The 18,052-nt window shown below is 39.8% G+C and overlaps 2 protein-coding genes across 2 annotated transcripts; one reads left to right on the top strand and one right to left on the bottom strand.

Annotated features, from left to right (window-relative positions):
* The first annotated feature begins 3,423 nt into the window (after positions 1-3,423).
* On the top strand, positions 3,424-8,637 carry tmem88a (transmembrane protein 88 a). Its single transcript, XM_079356030.1, has 3 exons — positions 3,424-3,920; positions 5,092-5,419; positions 7,907-8,637. Exons 2-3 carry the CDS (start codon positions 5,111-5,113, stop codon positions 8,192-8,194), a joined length of 597 nt encoding a protein of 198 aa, XP_079212156.1. The 5' UTR covers positions 3,424-3,920; positions 5,092-5,110; the 3' UTR covers positions 8,195-8,637.
* A 712-nt stretch (positions 8,638-9,349) lies between these two features.
* On the bottom strand, positions 9,350-16,313 carry pcolcea (procollagen C-endopeptidase enhancer a). The gene is made up of 9 exons (XM_079355212.1): positions 16,066-16,313; positions 13,378-13,486; positions 13,033-13,291; positions 11,933-12,057; positions 11,666-11,802; positions 11,225-11,559; positions 11,068-11,145; positions 9,753-9,923; positions 9,350-9,657 (listed from the first exon to the last, which is right to left on the bottom strand). The coding sequence occupies exons 1-9, from the start codon at positions 16,152-16,154 to the stop codon at positions 9,527-9,529; spliced, it is 1,434 nt and encodes a 477-aa protein (XP_079211338.1). The 5' UTR covers positions 16,155-16,313; the 3' UTR covers positions 9,350-9,526.
* Positions 16,314-18,052: the final 1,739 nt, after the last annotated feature.

Genomic DNA, 18,052 nt, shown 5'->3' on the forward strand with positions numbered 1-18,052 from the left:
CTTTCTTTAGCTGTGCTTTCAATATGGCCTCTGTCAAGTCAAACTTGATTTATATACAGTAGCACATTTCATACGCAAGGTAACGCCATGTGCTTAAGTCAAAAAGAAACAATTACAACAAATCATAGTAAAAATAGAGACAAGAGTTCTTAAAGATGTATGGCTGATACCTAAATACATGCAACACCCATGTCCACAAACATACTGTACATATTAAGATCAAGAGTCGAGAGAAATACAATACGCACATATTAGAAACGTAACCATGAATAGATTGGAAAGAGAGGTTTTTAATCTGCTTTTAAAAGTGGTCAATGTCCCCAGCCAGGATGTTCCATTAACTCGGGACATCAGCAAAAATGAAAGCAGCCTCTCCTATGGAGAATGTGGGACGGTCTGAGACCTTTGCTTTTGGACCCTCAGAATTCTAGATGACGAGTAGCTGTAGCTGAGAAGCACATCCTTTTTATTCTAAAGTGCAAGGTATTCAGTGCTTTGTATATAAATAACAGAATCAGACTGGGGTGATTTTTAACTTATTGTACTTGGTGACTTGAGTATATTGGAAGGCTTATGAATAGACAATTGCAGTATTATCTTTTTGTGAAGCAGGTCTTTCTCAGAATTTGACAGCAATAGAGAGTCCCTGAGTTATCAAATATCTTTTAGGCTGTGCAGTGCTGATTTTGTGACCTGATTGGTGTGACTTTTAAAATAAGATTGTGGTACATTATGACACCCAGAGTTTTTGGTTGGTTCTTGCTGTCTACTAACAAAGAGCTGAGACGAGCTGTGATATTGTCTCTGTGCTTCTGAATAGTATGTAAGTTGGAGCAAACAGAGATTAAATAGAAGTGGTCTGAAAAATGACCCTGACTTTGTTAGAGGTTCAGTCTCTGATGGAAACAAAAACACTGCCTTTGAATGTGGGATGTAAATCATTTAGGACTAGACCAGACAAGTCCATTAATTTTTCTATCCTGTGCAAGAGCATGGCATGTTCTGAGATGCAGAGGCATAAGAACAGATCATTTACATGAGTCTGTGTATTTTTGGAGATCAAATTTTACAACTTTAATCAGTGCTGTCTCACTGCTACACTTTATTTCCTACAGTGGCCTACTGCTTGTCAGGACTTAGTCATTGCTTTCTTGTATGACCTCTTATTATCAAAGATATCTGTCTCTTCTACAGCAGCTGTAGTGAGTCTGAGCTGACAAAAGCTTTTCTGCAGATAAAGTTCAAACATTGACGTTACAGTTGCTATGTAGTTACAGTCTGCAGCCACTAGGTGGCTCCACCGGCCTTTTTTGAGGGCTTTCTTCAGAGTTCAGGGTGAGGGACAAGAGATTTGTTTTTAACTCCAACATTTCATTTCATTTAGTATCTTGTCAGCACTAGTAGCAGACTGCAGCTTCTCCTTTTATTTGGAGGCATCTATACCTGTAAGAGAAAATAGTTTAAATGTATGTCTTTAGGCAATGATGTTACCAAGATGATTGGACAAAGGAGCGGGTTACGGATTCTGAACTTCTAGTCTTTATACTGCCACAGATACAAACCAGGTTGTAAACTTGATATTAGCGTAGGAAGAAAAATGTATACAGCTTTTAAAACAGCAAAAAAAATCGATGGTGTCACATAACTGTTGCTTCATTAATATTTCCATCAATAAAGCGATCTTTGATTTGGCTATTTTTATAGCCTTATGCTTTTCTGACCTGACTGACTCACCAGTGTTAGAGGACACAGGTTTCCAAAAATGCAGATGTGGGGTAATCTCTAAACATGGTCACAGCAGCGGATATCCCGGTTCCAAGGACAGGAAGGCCGCTCTTCCTCTACCCACCCCCCTTGACAATGACATACACTTATAAACAGCACACTGTGGCATTGTTGCTGTTAAAATCATCCACTGCTCATACATTTCTTGCTAATTCCTCTGACTCTTTGATCATATTCCCTTGCACTGGCTGTTTAAAGAGCCGTAATCTCTCCTGGGAGTGTTTCTATCTCCTCCTGTGAAGAAACAAATAAACAATAATGCCCAGAGTGGGGTGAAAAAAAATGAGATTTCATATCAAAATGCTCATTTCACCCTTTGAACTGAACCCCTCAGGTTTCTTATCAGTCCCATGATAGCCAGTTCTCTCCTCCAAATTAGTCAGTGTGCACCCCCCCCAATCCTCATTTCCTTATGTTTTCGGAGAGCAAAGCTCTGTTTTTCATCAGCAGGTCAGGGGCCAGACCTCAGATACTCCTACTTTTGAGAAAGATCTGAAGCAACTCAGCAAATCTGGATTGTTTTTAAACTTCTTATTTGACAGTTCCGTATGTGCACTTTTTGTTTGTAGTGGAAGCAAGCATGCAAAGTTCATTTACAAAGAATGTTTCATGGACAGAGGTAACACAGTGCTTCAGATTCAAACTAAAGTAGTATTACCGTATTAAATCAAAAATTATGGTTAAAAAAAAATCTACTAAAACAGACAGAAATAACAGAAAAGACAGAAAGAAACTATTCTCGTGACATGTTTCCTATGCCTTGTTTTGTTTGGTTTATCAAGCGCATTGATTACGTTTCTGAACATGCATGGCTTGTTGTTGGTTTTGTTAATGTCAGTATTCAGATGGTGCTGTTTCATGTAGTTAGATGTCTTTTTGTATTAATCTGTAGTTTGCGTAACTTACATTTCAGTAAGAAAGCTGTAACTACTGTTAATAAAATCTGCAGTATCGTGTCTTAAAACCAGTTAATACTGAAGGAAAAAGATGCAACCCCTCCGGAGAAAGCTGCAAAAGGTTATTAATGTATGATCATATCTTTAACAGGGACAATCTCCATGTGTTTCTAAACTTCAAAAACACTGGGTTGAGGACCTGAGGTCCTGCGTACTGGGAAGGAAAAAGATCCACAATAAAGCCTTTTTTTGCGCCTGGCCATGAAGAGCTCTGTGCGTGAGCATTGGCAATTAAAATGTATTCTGTAAAAACAAGATTCAAAAAGAAATTAGAAGAATTCCTGCAGTCCAAATGTGATGGTGTTTGTATACATATTGATACATTATAGAATAGCTTTGTATTTGGTTGAAGTTGGCAGACAGATAGAAATAGTAAGTTATTTATTTGTCTAGTATAGTGTGCAGTTTGTGGTGAGAGTAGTACAGCCTCTTTTGTAAAAGTCCAACACTTTTTTTTTTTTTACATTCAGATTTAAAAGCAACTCATTCGTCTTTGATTTTGAAACTCCCCTTATCAGTTTTAGTCAGAGAAGAGGAGAATGTTCTCAGTGAGGGTGTAAAGTGTTGGGAATTGGACAGCATACCCTCACTCCTCTAATCTGTCCAAATACACACTCATCCTCCCTCCCCCCCTGGTTCCAGGGCTTATCACCCCCCCCCCCCAGCTCATGCCCAGACACCAGCAGCCGCCTCTACCACAGCCCATTCGCATCACAGGCAACACAGGATACACACTCACACACATACATGCACATGCTCGTAACCGCTTACGCACTCAATCATATCTCACACCGGAGTCGGAGTGAGGAAACAGAATGTCAGGGAAGGAAGCGCTGAAGCCAGTGGAAAAGCACAATTCGCCTCAAGTCTACAGGGCTCCTTTCTGACCGGCTCTGAGAGGGAGTTCAGTTTTGGAGTTTGGACTTAAAACTGGAGGGAACTTTCTCATTTTTTTAGGCCAGAAATTGAAGAGGAGGAAACTTAAGGTTTAATTCAATTGAAACTCAACCTCACTTGGATTCCAGCCTGAGAAAATCTGTATTTTCAACCAGAGAAGACATACATCAGGAGGAAATTCTTGAAATTCTCTTTGTCTCTGACCACTCACCGCTCTCCAGGTCTCTCAGCGTGCCATCATCTGCTGCTTCCATCCAACTACAGGACACTGTAACACACACACAGTGAGTATAACCAACAATATAACGCTATAATCATCTTTTTTAATAGAACCATCTTAAAGAAAGAAAAACAAAAGAGCAACATTGATCCTGACCCAAACAAATTAGGACAGACGTTGCCATAATGAAATATTCTGAATCTGTTTCTTCCTTTAAGTTATTTAAGTTACTTGTGGGTTTCCGTTTTTATTTCTGAGGTTGATTAAACAACCAGGCTGAATGCATGACGTCATTGAAAGGCAAGTGTTTGAGCTGTTCGCTGATTGAATGGACGATATAGGCCGAACTGTGCTAACAAACACTCACTAACAGAACCCCTCTAAAGATGATTTTCTTTTAAGTTCATATAACTTGAATTCCAGAATATTGTCTAAATGATCCAAAGTCTTCTTCTAAGGGTCTTTATACGTTCTTGGTTAACAACACTGGAAGAGACTTTGTCCATTTCTGAATATATGATAGTATCTTAAATCCTACAATGCATGAGTCCAGTTTTAGGGTAGATGCTCTCTTCACGGAGCTTTACACACAGATGAGCAGATAATAGAGAGGAATTAAAGTCATCTCAATTGTAGACAGAGTAAAAATGAAAGATTGTTTGTAAACCCAATGTACACCATAGTACTTAGGGTAGCTTCTGGAACACCAAAGAACAAAGGGAAAAATCTTTTCTTTCAAAATAAAAGTCATAACATTTTCCTGACACCCAGGTTTGAGATTAGTGGTAATTTTCTGCAGATTTCAAGCTGCCTATTGTTCTTGTTAGTGGTTATCCTGGAGTTTGGAGGTGGGGTCGGTGGAGCTCATTTCCTCACACTTAGAGCAGTGTGGTTATCTGTGTTGACTTTCCACACCTTTCACCACTTTATTGAAGTAACCCAATGCTAATGGATTAGTTCTGCATGTTGTTTAATTGAAAGACTAAAGAAACCAGGACATGGCAGGAAAGAGAAGATTTTATTTAAACAGAAAACCCTTTTTTGTCGAAAGACTCAACATCCAACACTTGAAATAGTTGGCACACTTTTGTAAACAAGTTTTTAGTTTTAATAACATTGTTATGTCTTAAGAGCATGGTTAAATTAACTGTAATTCTAATCTAATCGATGACATTGTATTATAATGTCTTTGCGTCCACACATTACTCAGCAAAACTTTTGTTCCCCCTGCAGCTAGAACACCTCAAGGAAGATGAGTCTTTCACGGAACGGGACGCTGGAGAAGACGATGTCTGAGAAGGCCCACTCTGAGCGGGGCTCCCCCTCCAGGGCGGGGTCAGGGGTCGTGGTGCCGCCTCCATACTCCCTAGGAGGAAGTGAAGCCCCTGACACCCCTTTGGAGTTGCGGGGCTCTCTGGACTGCTGGGCATGCTCGGTGTTGGTCACTGCACAGAATATGATCATAGCTCTGATCAACGGCGGGCTGGCCAGCATCGTGTTCGGCACGATCCTCACCCCGGCACTTGTCATGATCGTGTTTGGCTTTCTCTGCCACTCCACAGTAAGAAAGACAGCTGTTTGCCATTTGTGTGTGTGTGTGAGTGTGTGTGTGACAGTTTATACATATGATAGACTAACTCGATCCACATTTATAGAATTACCCCCTCAAAAGTTGATTTTTGGTATTTCAAGCCCTTTTAACCCAGTTTGGCCCTCTCTGTTGTGATAACACCCCCTTAAAATACCCAATCAAGACCCCTTGAACTCTGTTTTATCCCCTCCCTCCCCCAATGTAAATAGGTCCCCTGTTTTTACAGGATAACATTTAATCTCAGGGGGGTGAATCACAGAGTCACACCAATGTGTATTTTTCAGCGGTCTATTTATATTTGAGGGGGCGTTTAAGGTGCAGACCAAGGATCTTAAGGGGACTAAATAAACTAGATTTACTTTAATTACTTTAATTTTTATATATTTTCAGTGGGTGATTGGTTGTTTAGGGGCTGGTTCATCAAAAGGGGTTAATGAACATTTTAAAATGTATCTACGTTACCTTACCTGTAAGAAGGTCACCTCAAAATTAAAATGTAGACCCCTTAAGGTGTAATTTATCCCCATTACTTGTGAATTGCCCCTTTACAATATAATTGATACTCCTAAAACTCTGATTTAGCCCCTTTTAATGTATTTACACCCCTTAAAAATCAGATTTTGCCCCTTTTAATGTAGTTTAGCTTTTGAAATGTCGTTTTATTTACCAACTCAGATTCAGCCCCCCTTAGAACAATTGTGAGTTCTGTTTTCAAAACTGTAAAGAATACAGCCAAAAGTAATGACTGTTTTAAAGCTCTAAAGGAGAACTAAATTTTAGGTTCATTACAAAGGAATGGCTGAGAGTAACAGTAGTTGCCAGAAGAGAGAGAACTGTTAGACAGTCAAATCTAGCAAACTTATGAACAATGAGTCTTTTCTACCAGTAATATGAACATATTTTGGACACACGTGCATACTATGGGTTGGGAAATAGTTATTGAAATAAACATTGTTTAAGTGTAGGTGGGGTTGGGATTTATATGAGAGAGATACAAAAAGTAAAAAACATTTCTAATAAGATTCTCCTGTGAAAAGCTTTCAGTATTTCACAAGAACCAGTGGAAGGGTCACAAAGGTCAGACTGGTGCTGCTCCAGTTTACCATGAACATTAATTAAATTGTCATAATGAAACTTAATTATCGATGGTACCTTGCATTAATATACAATGAATCTTTTGTTCTATCAGAAAATGATGTTGGCTGTCAATCAAACTCAGAGCTGTGAATGCCTCAGACAGTCAAACCACACAGAGAGAAAGAAAATGTTTTTCCTAGACATCCGATACTGTTTTCAAGGATCTACCGTAAATTCCGTACTATTGAGCGCACCTGGATATAAGCCGCACCGGCTAAAAATAAGTAAATAAATGTATTTGTACATATATAAGCCGCACTTGATTATAAGCCGCAGGTGTCCACGCTATAACAAGAGCTATTTACACAGACGTAGGCTACCGGTAACATCCGCAAATACTGTAGCGTCCGTACGGACGTTAAAGGACGACGAGAGCGTTCAATAATAACTTTTAATAACCCGATCACTGTCGGCCGTGACCACGCCGTTTACAGCAGAGAGCAACACATAACTTGCCGTAACAATCCAACTCTCTCCCCCAGCGTTCTCTCATACAGCCACTCAACACGTTCTCGCTGGTGCATTCACTGACTCTCCACATAATCGGAATTATGAACACATTATCAACTACTGACTTTACAACATGAACCGTTACAATACGAAGCCTAGCCGACGGTGTCTGTAACACGGCTGAAGAAAAAGATGACCGTAATATATTTCACAAGAAAAAGTCCATCCATTCACTGCCTCAGAATGACTTCATTACTCACTTCCTCAGTCTCTGTTGTCGCTGTCAGTGTCATCTTAACGTGCAGCAGCTCTGTTAGCTTCTTTGATAGCCAGGTCGATCGCCGTTAACTTGAAAGCTGCATCATATGTATTTCTCCGTGTGTTTTCCATCATGAGGGTGCGTGCATGAAGCGCAAAATGACTGATATTAAGATCCGACGTGACGAAGTCAAATGTTTTTGCGGCAAAAGCTCATTGTCCCCCATAAAAAATCCATGCATTAGCCGCACCGGAGTAGAAGCCGCAGTGCTCGAAGTGTGAGAAAAAAGTAGCGGCTTATAGTCCGGAATTTACGGTAACTGGATCTTCTCAAAGCTTGATTTTAATCATAAGCAGCTGCGACTAAGCTGCTCATGTTCCTTCTTCAATGCATTTTGGGAGAGTAGTGGACCCCCACTGCATTACAAAGTGCATAACCTATTTATCACATACGTATGCACATTTAGTCCACCACATTTCCAGTGTAAAAAGAATACATCCTTAGAATAGGGATGAAATATTGGACTGTGCTGAAAGTAAGGACTCAAATGAAAACTGAAAACTGTACACCCATCCATGCTGTTAATCATTCACTGTCCCCTTTTTCTTCAGGTGCAGCCTCATGGCACCTCTCTGTACTGCTCGGACCTTCTGGATGATGGGGGCTGCGTGGCTCTGCTGGTTGTGGGCTTCCTGCTACTGACCCCCCTGCTGGTCCTGGCTCTGGCTGCTTACTGTCGCCTGGCCCGACACCTCCAACTGGGCATGTGTTTCATACCCTACAGCCGTGCCGTCTACAAGAACCTGCCTGCATCTCGCCACCGGGGGTCTGCAGCAGGAGGCTGCTGTGGCCAGCAGGGTGCTGCAGACAGGGAGGGGAAGGGGAGTGTATGGGTGTAGGAGGGATCAGATGAAGAAAATTGTTTATATTTTTTTACGTGTACCCCTTTTTAATGACAAGGGTTGGATTTTTTGAGCATGTCTCCTTTAAAAATACGATTGTATTTCTAATTCCAAACCCATTGTAAAAATATCCTATTTCATCATTTATAGTGGTTGTGTTAAAATCAGTATTGCTTTTTGTATACAATTGTAATGTAATGAATGTATTTTATACCTTTTTACAATAAAATGTCCTTTAAAGTTGTGCAAGCTGAATGCTAATGTTGGGTGAATCGAACCAAGCTTATCAAACAAAAGGTTTAGAGAAATTAAAATACACTGGAATGTAAATGGGGGCAGATATACACCCTGCATAGAACTTTGATTTTTAGAATTTGTTAAGCGTTTTTTTATTTTTCTATTATTACCACCATGTAAAGAAATAAAGGTTTGGTACTCGGTTTGAAATGTTCTTTTTTTAACTGCCAACCCAATCTGCTTACCTTCATTAAGAGTCAGTGTTTAAACAAGCAGCTGACAGTCACCATGATGGAGGCTTTTTCAAAGTATTACTGTTCACTATAGTGGTGCATGTACTATTATGTTCACATGAAGTTGTCTCTTTCATCTCTTTGAGTTCTGTTATTATTAAAAAGAAAATTCTGTAAATACAAAAATGATTTGTAATTTAAAGACAAACAATCTGATTTTTATAGATAATATCTCAGAACAAAGGATGGGTTTTTTTAAACTTAAAAAAAAAAGATTCTTCTTTTTCTTTGTGCCTTCATTTGGACAGGATATACAGAAAGGAAATGTGAGGAGAAAGAGCAGGAGATAACATGCATGATGCAACAAACAGGATCAGGGTCAAACCTGCACCCATTTCAGTGCTCATTCAGCCAATGTTTCATTTTAACTACAGACCTGATTATTTTTTAACCCCAGGGATAATTATTTTTTCATATGAGACTTGACATCTTGATGGTAATAATCATCAATAACAGTCAACAAATGTCAGAGGATTACATTTATTTAAGACTATTAGGGAAAAACCATTCAAGATATCAATAGGTTAATTTGAGTTTCAATACCCTTTGTGTCCACCGGGTGGAGCCAGAGTTGCAGATGAAAATACAGGAGAAGAAGAATTCAGGAAACATGCAGTCAAACTTTTTCAACGAGATCTAAAACCTTTATTTATATATAAATTACAAACATTAGGTTCGGCATATGTTCCTTTAAAATGGTGGATAATACTGTGCTTCTCTAGTTCTGTATTTCACATTGTAATGTGTGTGTGTGTGTTTGATAGTTCATCCAAACTTCCTGATGTGGACAGATGTGAGGTTAGCAGGGTTGGTTGTACATGTTCATTAATAATTTGTCATGTGGGGCTTTGTATAGAGCTGTGAATGCACCGGGAGCCAGTGTACCACGTCCATCTTCATCCACCTGACCCATGATTATGTAGTTCCCGCCTATTGGAATGAAAAAAAAAATGGCATGATTACATTTATAAACAAAGAATTTAATACATAACCTTTGGTGTAGGAAGGTTTCAAACTAGTGATACCTCTGCGGAGCAGCGGGCACTTCTTGCACTGTGCCACCAGCTTCACAGACATGGTCTCTCCCACTTGTGTGATTGTCAGGCGGCCTGCCTTGTAAGCCTTGATGAGGGAGATGCTGACCTGAAGAGTTCCTCGGGGCCCTGGGGCCAGAGAGGTCACCTTCCCAGTGATTACTGGGGGGAAAAAAGGAGTTTTCATTTAGAGCCAACCAACTTCCTTAACCATTTCCACTCTCACTGATTATAAATGTATAATGGGTTTGTCTTGTTTATGTTGTATTGAGTTTAGATTTTTCTTTATATTGTCTTATTGTCTTAGTTATTTTTCTTGATGCGTGTCTCCCTGGTGTTGCTTGTTTCTTTAAATTAACGTTTCCTAGTGTTGATTGTTTAGTCTTAAATGTTTCCTGTTTTATTGTGTAATGTCTTCCTCTTCTCCCAATGTTCTGGTTACATTCTTTAATTGTGTGTCTTTAGTGTTTTATAATTTAATTAGTAGTTATCCTCAGTGTTGTGTCAATCCTGCCTCTCTGTGTTTCCCTCAGTCCTGATTGTCTCCGCCTGTGTCATTAGTCTCAGCTGTGTCTGATTACTTCTGTGTCTACTTTCTAGTTTCTTCCCTTCTATGTTCATTTAGTTTTATCAGTATTTGATGTCTGTTCATGTTTTCCTGTGGCTTGTGTTTCCTTAAGGCACTGTGGTAAACTTTTTGGAAATTCTGAATTCTTATTTTGTAAGTTTTTTACTTTCTATTTAAGAAGTATATTTTGTTTCACTGCATTTCGGTCCTGTTCCCTGTTTGCAACTCGTGACAGAATGGACATAATATTTCATTAAGAGTCTGTCAAACAGAGTGATCCATGGGCTCCTTTTTAAATGTGACTGTCCCTTTGCAACTCAACAGGAATTGAGCTTTTCATACCTTTTGTCAGTCTACTTGAAAGGTTTATTGAGTTTCTTTAAAAAAAAAGAAAAAAAAGAAAAGAAGCAAAACTGATTTTTATGAATATATATATATCCTTTTTTTAAAGGATTTTATACATAGCTGTAACTGTTTAAACAACGCAACCCCCAGTGATGGTTTCACTGGTCTCTTAAATAGGCAAAGTTTATTGCCTATTTAAGAGACCGCTTAGCTTCCTATTTATTTTTGTTTTGTTTGTCTTAAAGTGCATTGTTCTGTTAACATTGTGCCCCTCTCTGAATGTTCATTGTTGCTACTCATTGTTGTGCAATTCTATTTTTTTTTTAAGTGCCTCAATGAAAAGACAAACTCTGATTGGTTAATGTTGCATATTTGAGGGCTAGAAAAACTTACCAAATTCACTGGCACAGAAACTGTTTTTGATGGTTCCGTCTCTCTTACAGGCTTTGGCACACAGAGGATTCTGAGGTACTAAAAACAGAAAGAATTACACGTTTAATAACTGTAGTACATCTGACTCTTCTGTACAGTTTACAGTATCTTCATCCACCTGGTCTCTTTCCATTGGGCCTTGTGACAGGCACTCTCCTGTCCTGGCCTGTGGTGCCCTGTCCTGTGGTGCCCTGTCCTCTGCCTCTTGTGGGTTTGACTGGTCTGGGTCTCTGTGTGGGTGCAGGTGGTGGCGCAATGGTAGCGGTGCGTTCAATGACGGCAGGTTTTACTGCAGGATTTGGAGGAACTGCTCTTGTACCAGCCTCTGCATCAACACTGGGTATAAGAGAACCTCGTGGAATGCTGGTGTATTCGGCAAAGAAGCCATCAGATGTCACGCTGAGGTCGGACACAAACTGGACCAGGAGCACGTTGCCGCTGGTGATAATGGGCCTGGACAGAAGATGGGTAAAAGATAGGACTCAATGGTAAAAGTTTTGTTTAATTTAAAATGATTTGAAAGGCCACCACAGTGGTGTAGAATGTATTCCTCACTTACTTAGGGGCCTGATCGCCACAGTATCTTCCAATCAGTCGGGAATCATCTTTCTCCCCACCATTAAAGAAAGCTACGTAGTCAAACCGACAATAAGTGTCAGCTTCCAACACAAACTTATCAAACTTCACGTGGATTACCTGGTACCCAAACAGAGAGAGAAATATCACTTTATACTGCAATATCAGTTCAAGTTTCTTCTTCAATGTAGTTTGTAAATATTTTGTAGATAAAAGCTTTTCATGCTTGGGGTGATTAACTTTTTCCGACCATATCAGGCTCCACAGTGATAAGCCAGGAGCAGCTGGTTCCTGGGGGGTACTTCTTCTCAGGCCAGTTTGGTGTCTTGATCTCTCCCTGGGACTTGGTTGTCTTCCCCCCACAGAACTGTTGATCTAAAACAAGTCATACACATTATATCAGGAAAAAGAATCAAGACACTTATACGCAAGTTTTGCAAGAAGCATGCAAAGTACTCAGTAACAAGCATCAGCACAGTTACAGATAGCTTTATATGCCAAAATCTCCATTTCACAACCGATGATGATATGCATATGAGGCAAAAAATAGCTGAAAAACAAAGACATTTCAAGCTTGAGGGCCCTCCAGATGTTGAGGCATTTGGTATTTATTCCATTATTTCTCTCAGTATAGTAACTAAATGCTATGGGATCCAGAGGGAGTAGATAGTAAGTCCCATTTTCCTTTGAATGGTCTCACCACATTGACTCAACAAAGCCCTGACTTATATTTTTAACCAGGCTTAGTTTTCTCACAAGCTTAAAAGTCACAGATAACGCATTAATGTTCAATAATTAATTTATTAACTCTTAATCTTTCATGGTAGGTTTTCATATTTGAAAAGCTTTTATTGAAAGCTTTATCAATATTCACTAAAACTCGATTCTGGTTCTCATCCTCTGCAACCTTTTTCAGAACACAATTAGTAATTTAGTTCCGTCTGTAAACATCACAACCTTAAAGTCTATTCATCTAACAATGTATAAATCCATCAGACAAGATGTTTGAATGGGGCTGTATTAGAGAGTAATACTGGTCTAACCCAACGTCTTGAAGTTGGCAAACACTCTCAAAAGATATGGAAAGAAAATAATGTCTGCTTTGTTAGTCCTTCAATTTCCTGCTTTATCTAAAATTGAGAATTTAATTGTCTGGGATAGAGATCTGAAAATGTCATTTACAGATTAAAAGGTATGATTGTGTGAGTTTTTATTGTTTGCAATGAAGCAGTACTACTTGAGTTACATGTGCTTAATTCTGGGCTTGGTTTATTAAACATGTGGTATGTTGTAGGCGGAATTGAAAAGGAAAAACAATTTCATATTCCTCTTAAAACATTAACTACATACCATCTACGTATGGTTTTGCTCCACTGAAGTAAGCCACGAAGCCTCTGCCCTGCGTCTCTCCGTCACTCCCCATCTCCAGCATCATGGAGTTTGTGGTGGAAATAAGAGTGCCAGGCCGGAAAGTTCCACAAAAGCGACCCAGTTTTTGCACCAAGTTGGAATTGCCATTGTAAACATCCAGATAGTCATAGCGGCACTGCGAGTCAGCCTCCAGGTCAAAGATGCGGAAGGAGAGCATGACCACATTACCCTCTGGGACCTTGAAACACAGAGATGGATATGAGTCAGACTCTGAGACAGAGTGATGAAGAAGTCGGTAGACATGCAGGAGGATAAATGACTCACAGTGATATGCCAGCTGCATTTACTGTTAGGTTTGTAGAAGCTTGGGAACCCCTCACTACCGACAAAGCCTGAGTCCGCGACCAGATCTCCTCCACAGTAAAACACAGGCCTGTGATGAAGACAGCAGTTAAAAAATGTGGAGAACATTACACGGCGCTATTGGCAGTGTCAGCCTCTGAGACAATAAAACATTTACGAGTCTACAAAGCCTCACAAGACCCACAGATAAAAGTTGTTTAAATATCTTCAGTAGTAATCTGTCTGTGAACTCTGACTACTCTGGTCCCCAGAGGAATTGTAGGATTTTAAACACAGTGTACAGTTCCTAAACAAGTATTGTATTACATGTCAGTCAATCCACAATTTATAAGCCTCGGCAGGGTGTTACTACATTTATTGTTGCAATTGTTATCCTAATGAAAGTCTGTAACAAGCTGACTTCAACTTTAAAAAGGGCAAGCTCATCAAGTTATTTGTGGTAACATGCATTTATGCTCTTGAGCAGAAAACAGGACTAAGATGATTTATTAACACAGGCCCTTGTTTACCCACATATTGTGGTCATGAAAGAGTTCAGCCTTAAAATAGAAGTAAGGCACATTTCAGTTGCGAGGTCAAGTGTTGATACTAAGTTTTCAAAATGTTAATCCATTCTTATTTAAACTAAAACCAAATCTCAATGGAGTGTCAGTGAAATCAAAACTAAACCATGACATGAAGTTATTTTTATAACTTGCTAGCCTTTGAGCTTGGTTTATTTCAATTAACTAAAGCTGATTAATTCAGAGCAAATTTCGTAGGTTTATGATTGTAAGAAAACTAAAGTAAGCACTGGAATAACTTTATGTTTGTAGAGGCTCACAGACTCTCACTATCAGGCTTGGTAATATAAGCCAACATGATTTGTGTCACCTTGCCACTGCTGTACTTTCTGTGTAACATGAGTTTCTTTTTCTGTAGTGGTTTAGACTATTAGGAGCTAGCTATGACTTACTTAGGCTACCCATCGAGTTGAGTAATCTTACCAAACACGCTGGCCTAGCTAGTATGCTAGGTAGGAATGTAGCATTAGCAACCTTATTCATTTAAAAGTGCACTATGGAGTTTTGGTCGAAAAATGTGAAGCTTGGAAAAGTACAGATTATGTGGTATATGTTTATAATTATATTCATAAACTGGCCTCAAAGGTAAATTTAGTCCTTGAAACACTTTTTGAAGATTAAAATGCTATGCGATAATTTATGGTGGTGGGACCGCAACAGTAAAACCGTAACTCTCCTTGTAGCTTTTAAGCCCTGAATAGTGTTCCAGGGACCCATATTTTTCTTCGAGTAAATTGTATGTATTTATTTAGAAAATATAGCATGGAATTGTTTACATTCTCCAACTTTAACATGTCAGCAGCAAATCTACGTAATGCACCTTTAAGGCTTTAAAAACTGAGGAGTTTCGGAAACAGTTTACTGTGACTATTTACAGCTCTCACTTCTGTGTTCGTCAAGTTTAACTTGAAATGCTGAGCCAGCAGGCTAGATTTGGTTGTTGACTTTTTGAGCTTCATCTCCTTGTAGAATTTGAAATACAACTTGATGTGAAAATACACAGGAAGTGGATTTTAATGAGCTATCCAGGTAAAGTGTTTCCACCTTCAACAGAAACATAACAAAGCTGGATTTAAGACGTCCAAAGTTTGAACACTGACAAAGCTGAGACAATGTTATTGATGGTTTCATGTTAGCCTATAATAATGCTACTGACTTCATTTGACATCTCGTGTAATCTTATTCGTTCCAATATTTGAAGCAGTTTTTTTTTTTAATGGTTCACACACAATATATTAAATGTGTTTACATAAAAAAAATATTTATCAAACACAGTCAGAATTACCAGATTCTGTATTTCTGACCCTATTTATTATGAAGTTATGCCAAAACAACTAAATCAGTGTAGCTGGCTGCCATGGTTTTTAAAGGATAATTTTCTGGTTCTTTCCAAACATCCCCAGAGCTCAATGAATGTAAAAGCTCATTTCATAAAGGAGAAAATGTCCTATTAGAGGCCAGCAAGGGCACACTCAGCTTTTTTGTACAGTCTACATGAGCCAAGTAATAAATAATAAAAATGTAAATATTATCATAGAGTCTGTTGATTGAGATTTGTTTGCTTTTGGCTCAGCTGTGCAAATTATGCTGTTGGAGTTATTTGAGAAGGAAAGGGATAGGGAGGATTCCAGAAGGAGAAAGAAAGTTCGAGAAAAAGTTGTCTGTCATCCCTCGATCCTTGGGAAACCAACATGTACTCACATGCAATGGGAAAAAAAATGTTTTCAGTAACTACAGGCTCAGACAGCAGATCCCCAGCGAAGTCACAAGCCTGCTGATTAGAGCCAAGCTGTCCAGAACCGGAGCCAAGTTGCTCTGATTCGACCCCACAGGCAGGACCCAAAGCATTAACATCTGGTTCAGCCACTGTAGACTCAGCATGCTTCACATCATGAGCCAACAACAGAAAGGACAATTCTGTGCCCAATCAAAGAGTGAAGTGGAAAGAATGCACTTACAGAGACAGGAAAGAATTCAAGAAATAGCAGACTTGTGAACTCCATTCGCCGACTTGTGTCCACACTAAGAAAAGTATCCCAAAGAAACATGATGATCATTTTCCACAAGACAACTTACACACACTCACCTGGTGGAGTTGCTCTGCTGAGCACTCGTCCATCCTAAGCTCAGACACAGGTAAAAGGAGAGACCCAAGATGTTGCCCATATGCATCATGATGCAGCGTACGTGCAACCAAAGCAGACTGTTGAAGAGCTGATAGCAGGAGGCAAGAGGTGAAAGACAAGAGCAGAGGAGGTGGAGGCTGTTGAGTCAGGATGGGGCGGAGAGAAAGAATAAGTGGGAGAGAACTAAGAGGGGAGAGAAGGCGTTGGAGAATGGATGAAGACTCAGACAGAGATGCCGAAAGGACAACAGTTGCTACAAAGAGCCATGAGGGGGGATGATGTGAGCTGGGAGGGAGGGAGGGAGAAGGCCTTAATTAAAGCCAGATGTTCCTATGAAATAAACCTGGTTTTAGTACAACAAATGGGGCAATAGGAATGAGCGACAGAGGAAGAATAACAAAGCGGCCTCGGCTTGGAGACATTCAGAAAATGAATCTTTTCACCAAAAAGGTTCGGTTCTTGAAATGGTTAAAAGTTAAATTAATGGAACAACCCTGTTGACATCCATCCTTGATGTCAGACTAATTATAATGTTTGGTGCACAGGTGAAGCTACGGCCTGAGGCGCTGCTGGCTCTAAGACTTGACTAGTAGGGCCATAAATCTTTACATTCCTCAACAACTCATGAAACCACCAATTTACAAAAAACCCTACAGGATCTTTTCAGAATCAAATCATCTTTGACCATCCTTTTTCAAAGAAAATACTAGAAAGCAGCTCGAATGGGATTCACAGAGAGAAATATCATCTCCTCCCTCTTACCGTACTTCCCCAATCCCCAGGGACCCCTTTGGCTCCATTGCATCTGAGTGAGAGAGCTTCTATTGCCCCCACAATCTACCAAGGGTAGAGTAGGGAGGGGGAGTATTGTTGCTCTTCTCTGCTAGAATCCACTGATGAGTCAACCCCCTGGACTACATTGCAGGGGCCTGTGGAGGGGATGCTTTTTCATTAATAAAAATATTAAATGAGCCACTTTTACAGACTACAGATGTGCAACACCTTGCTAAGTCTGGAGTCTTGAGACAAAATGGCCACCTCATAAAAGCACACAGCAGAGTTTCATGTGGTATATGACTTTAGCAGATTTTCTTACACTGAGGTTTGAATAATGGTCCTCTTTCAAACTTTGTTTTGCAAGCTCACACTCACATCTCCCTCACACTAGTTCAAGGGAGGACTGTGACAGTTTTGGGGCTCCAACAGAGCTGGAGGAATCAGAATTCTCTTGTCCTGCTGTGCTGTGTTTGTCTTAAGTCCTGATAAGAGGCAGCAGAAGCAGGAATGCGATGACGTGCAGAGTCTGCTGGGGGGAGCACAGCGTCTGTGCGTGTGCAAGAACTCTGCAGCCTCTGCCATGATGTGTGGGAGTCACAGCGACCTTTACACTTAGTGGGAATCCAAGCAGTGGGTGTACGTTTCTGCAATAAGTGGATGAATCCCTCAAACTGGACATGCATTCCTCTTTAGAAAGTCAAAGGGGTGAGAAGTGGGGGAGTAGATGACAGATGGGGTGGGGGGTTTAGGAAAAATGGAAAGCAAAGTAAAAATAATCTGACACAGAAGTTTTAAAGAAGTGAGAGGCTGTGTATCAATGCACCCTGCAGTGAGGTCATATTTGGGCCTCTCAGAGCCAACATATGACTCTATTACTGCATAACACATTCTACCCAAGTTAATTGTTTTAATACAAACATTTGATTTATATGAAACTATGCAGAACAGCCGAAAAACCCAGTGAAAGTGCATGTATCGGAGGAGGTGACAGTGCATATCTGAGGATTTCATAACAGCTGTTCCCCTCTCGGTCCTCTGTAATTGTGGCTCCTCTCATATTCCCTCCACAGGATAAAAAAAGATCAATCTTTCAATTATGAAGTGCAGTAAAGTAGGCAGGATTTTAAGTGACCTAAGAAATAAATTAAATCATAAGCAGAGATAAAAATT

This window comes from Symphodus melops (genome assembly GCF_947650265.1).
Source record: "Symphodus melops genome assembly, chromosome: 11".
NCBI lineage: Eukaryota > Metazoa > Chordata > Actinopteri > Labriformes > Labridae > Symphodus > Symphodus melops.

Excerpts from the sequence above, each read along its gene's own strand:
- tmem88a (XM_079356030.1), top strand. The coding sequence starts at position 5,111 with ATGAGTCTTTCACGGAACGGGACGCTGGAGAAGACGATGTCTGAGAAG. Across the intron at positions 5,420-7,906 it reads GCTTTCTCTGCCACTCCACA|GTGCAGCCTCATGGCACCTC; the intron begins GTAAGAAAGACA and ends CTTTTTCTTCAG.
- pcolcea (XM_079355212.1), bottom strand. The coding sequence starts at position 16,154 with ATGATGCATATGGGCAACATCTTGGGTCTCTCCTTTTACCTGTGTCTG. Across the intron at positions 12,058-13,032 it reads AGCAAAACCATACGTAGATG|ATCAACAGTTCTGTGGGGGG; the intron begins GTATGTAGTTAA and ends GACTTGTTTTAG. Across the intron at positions 9,924-11,067 it reads TTTCTGTGCCAGTGAATTTG|TAATCACTGGGAAGGTGACC; the intron begins GTAAGTTTTTCT and ends TTTTCCCCCCAG.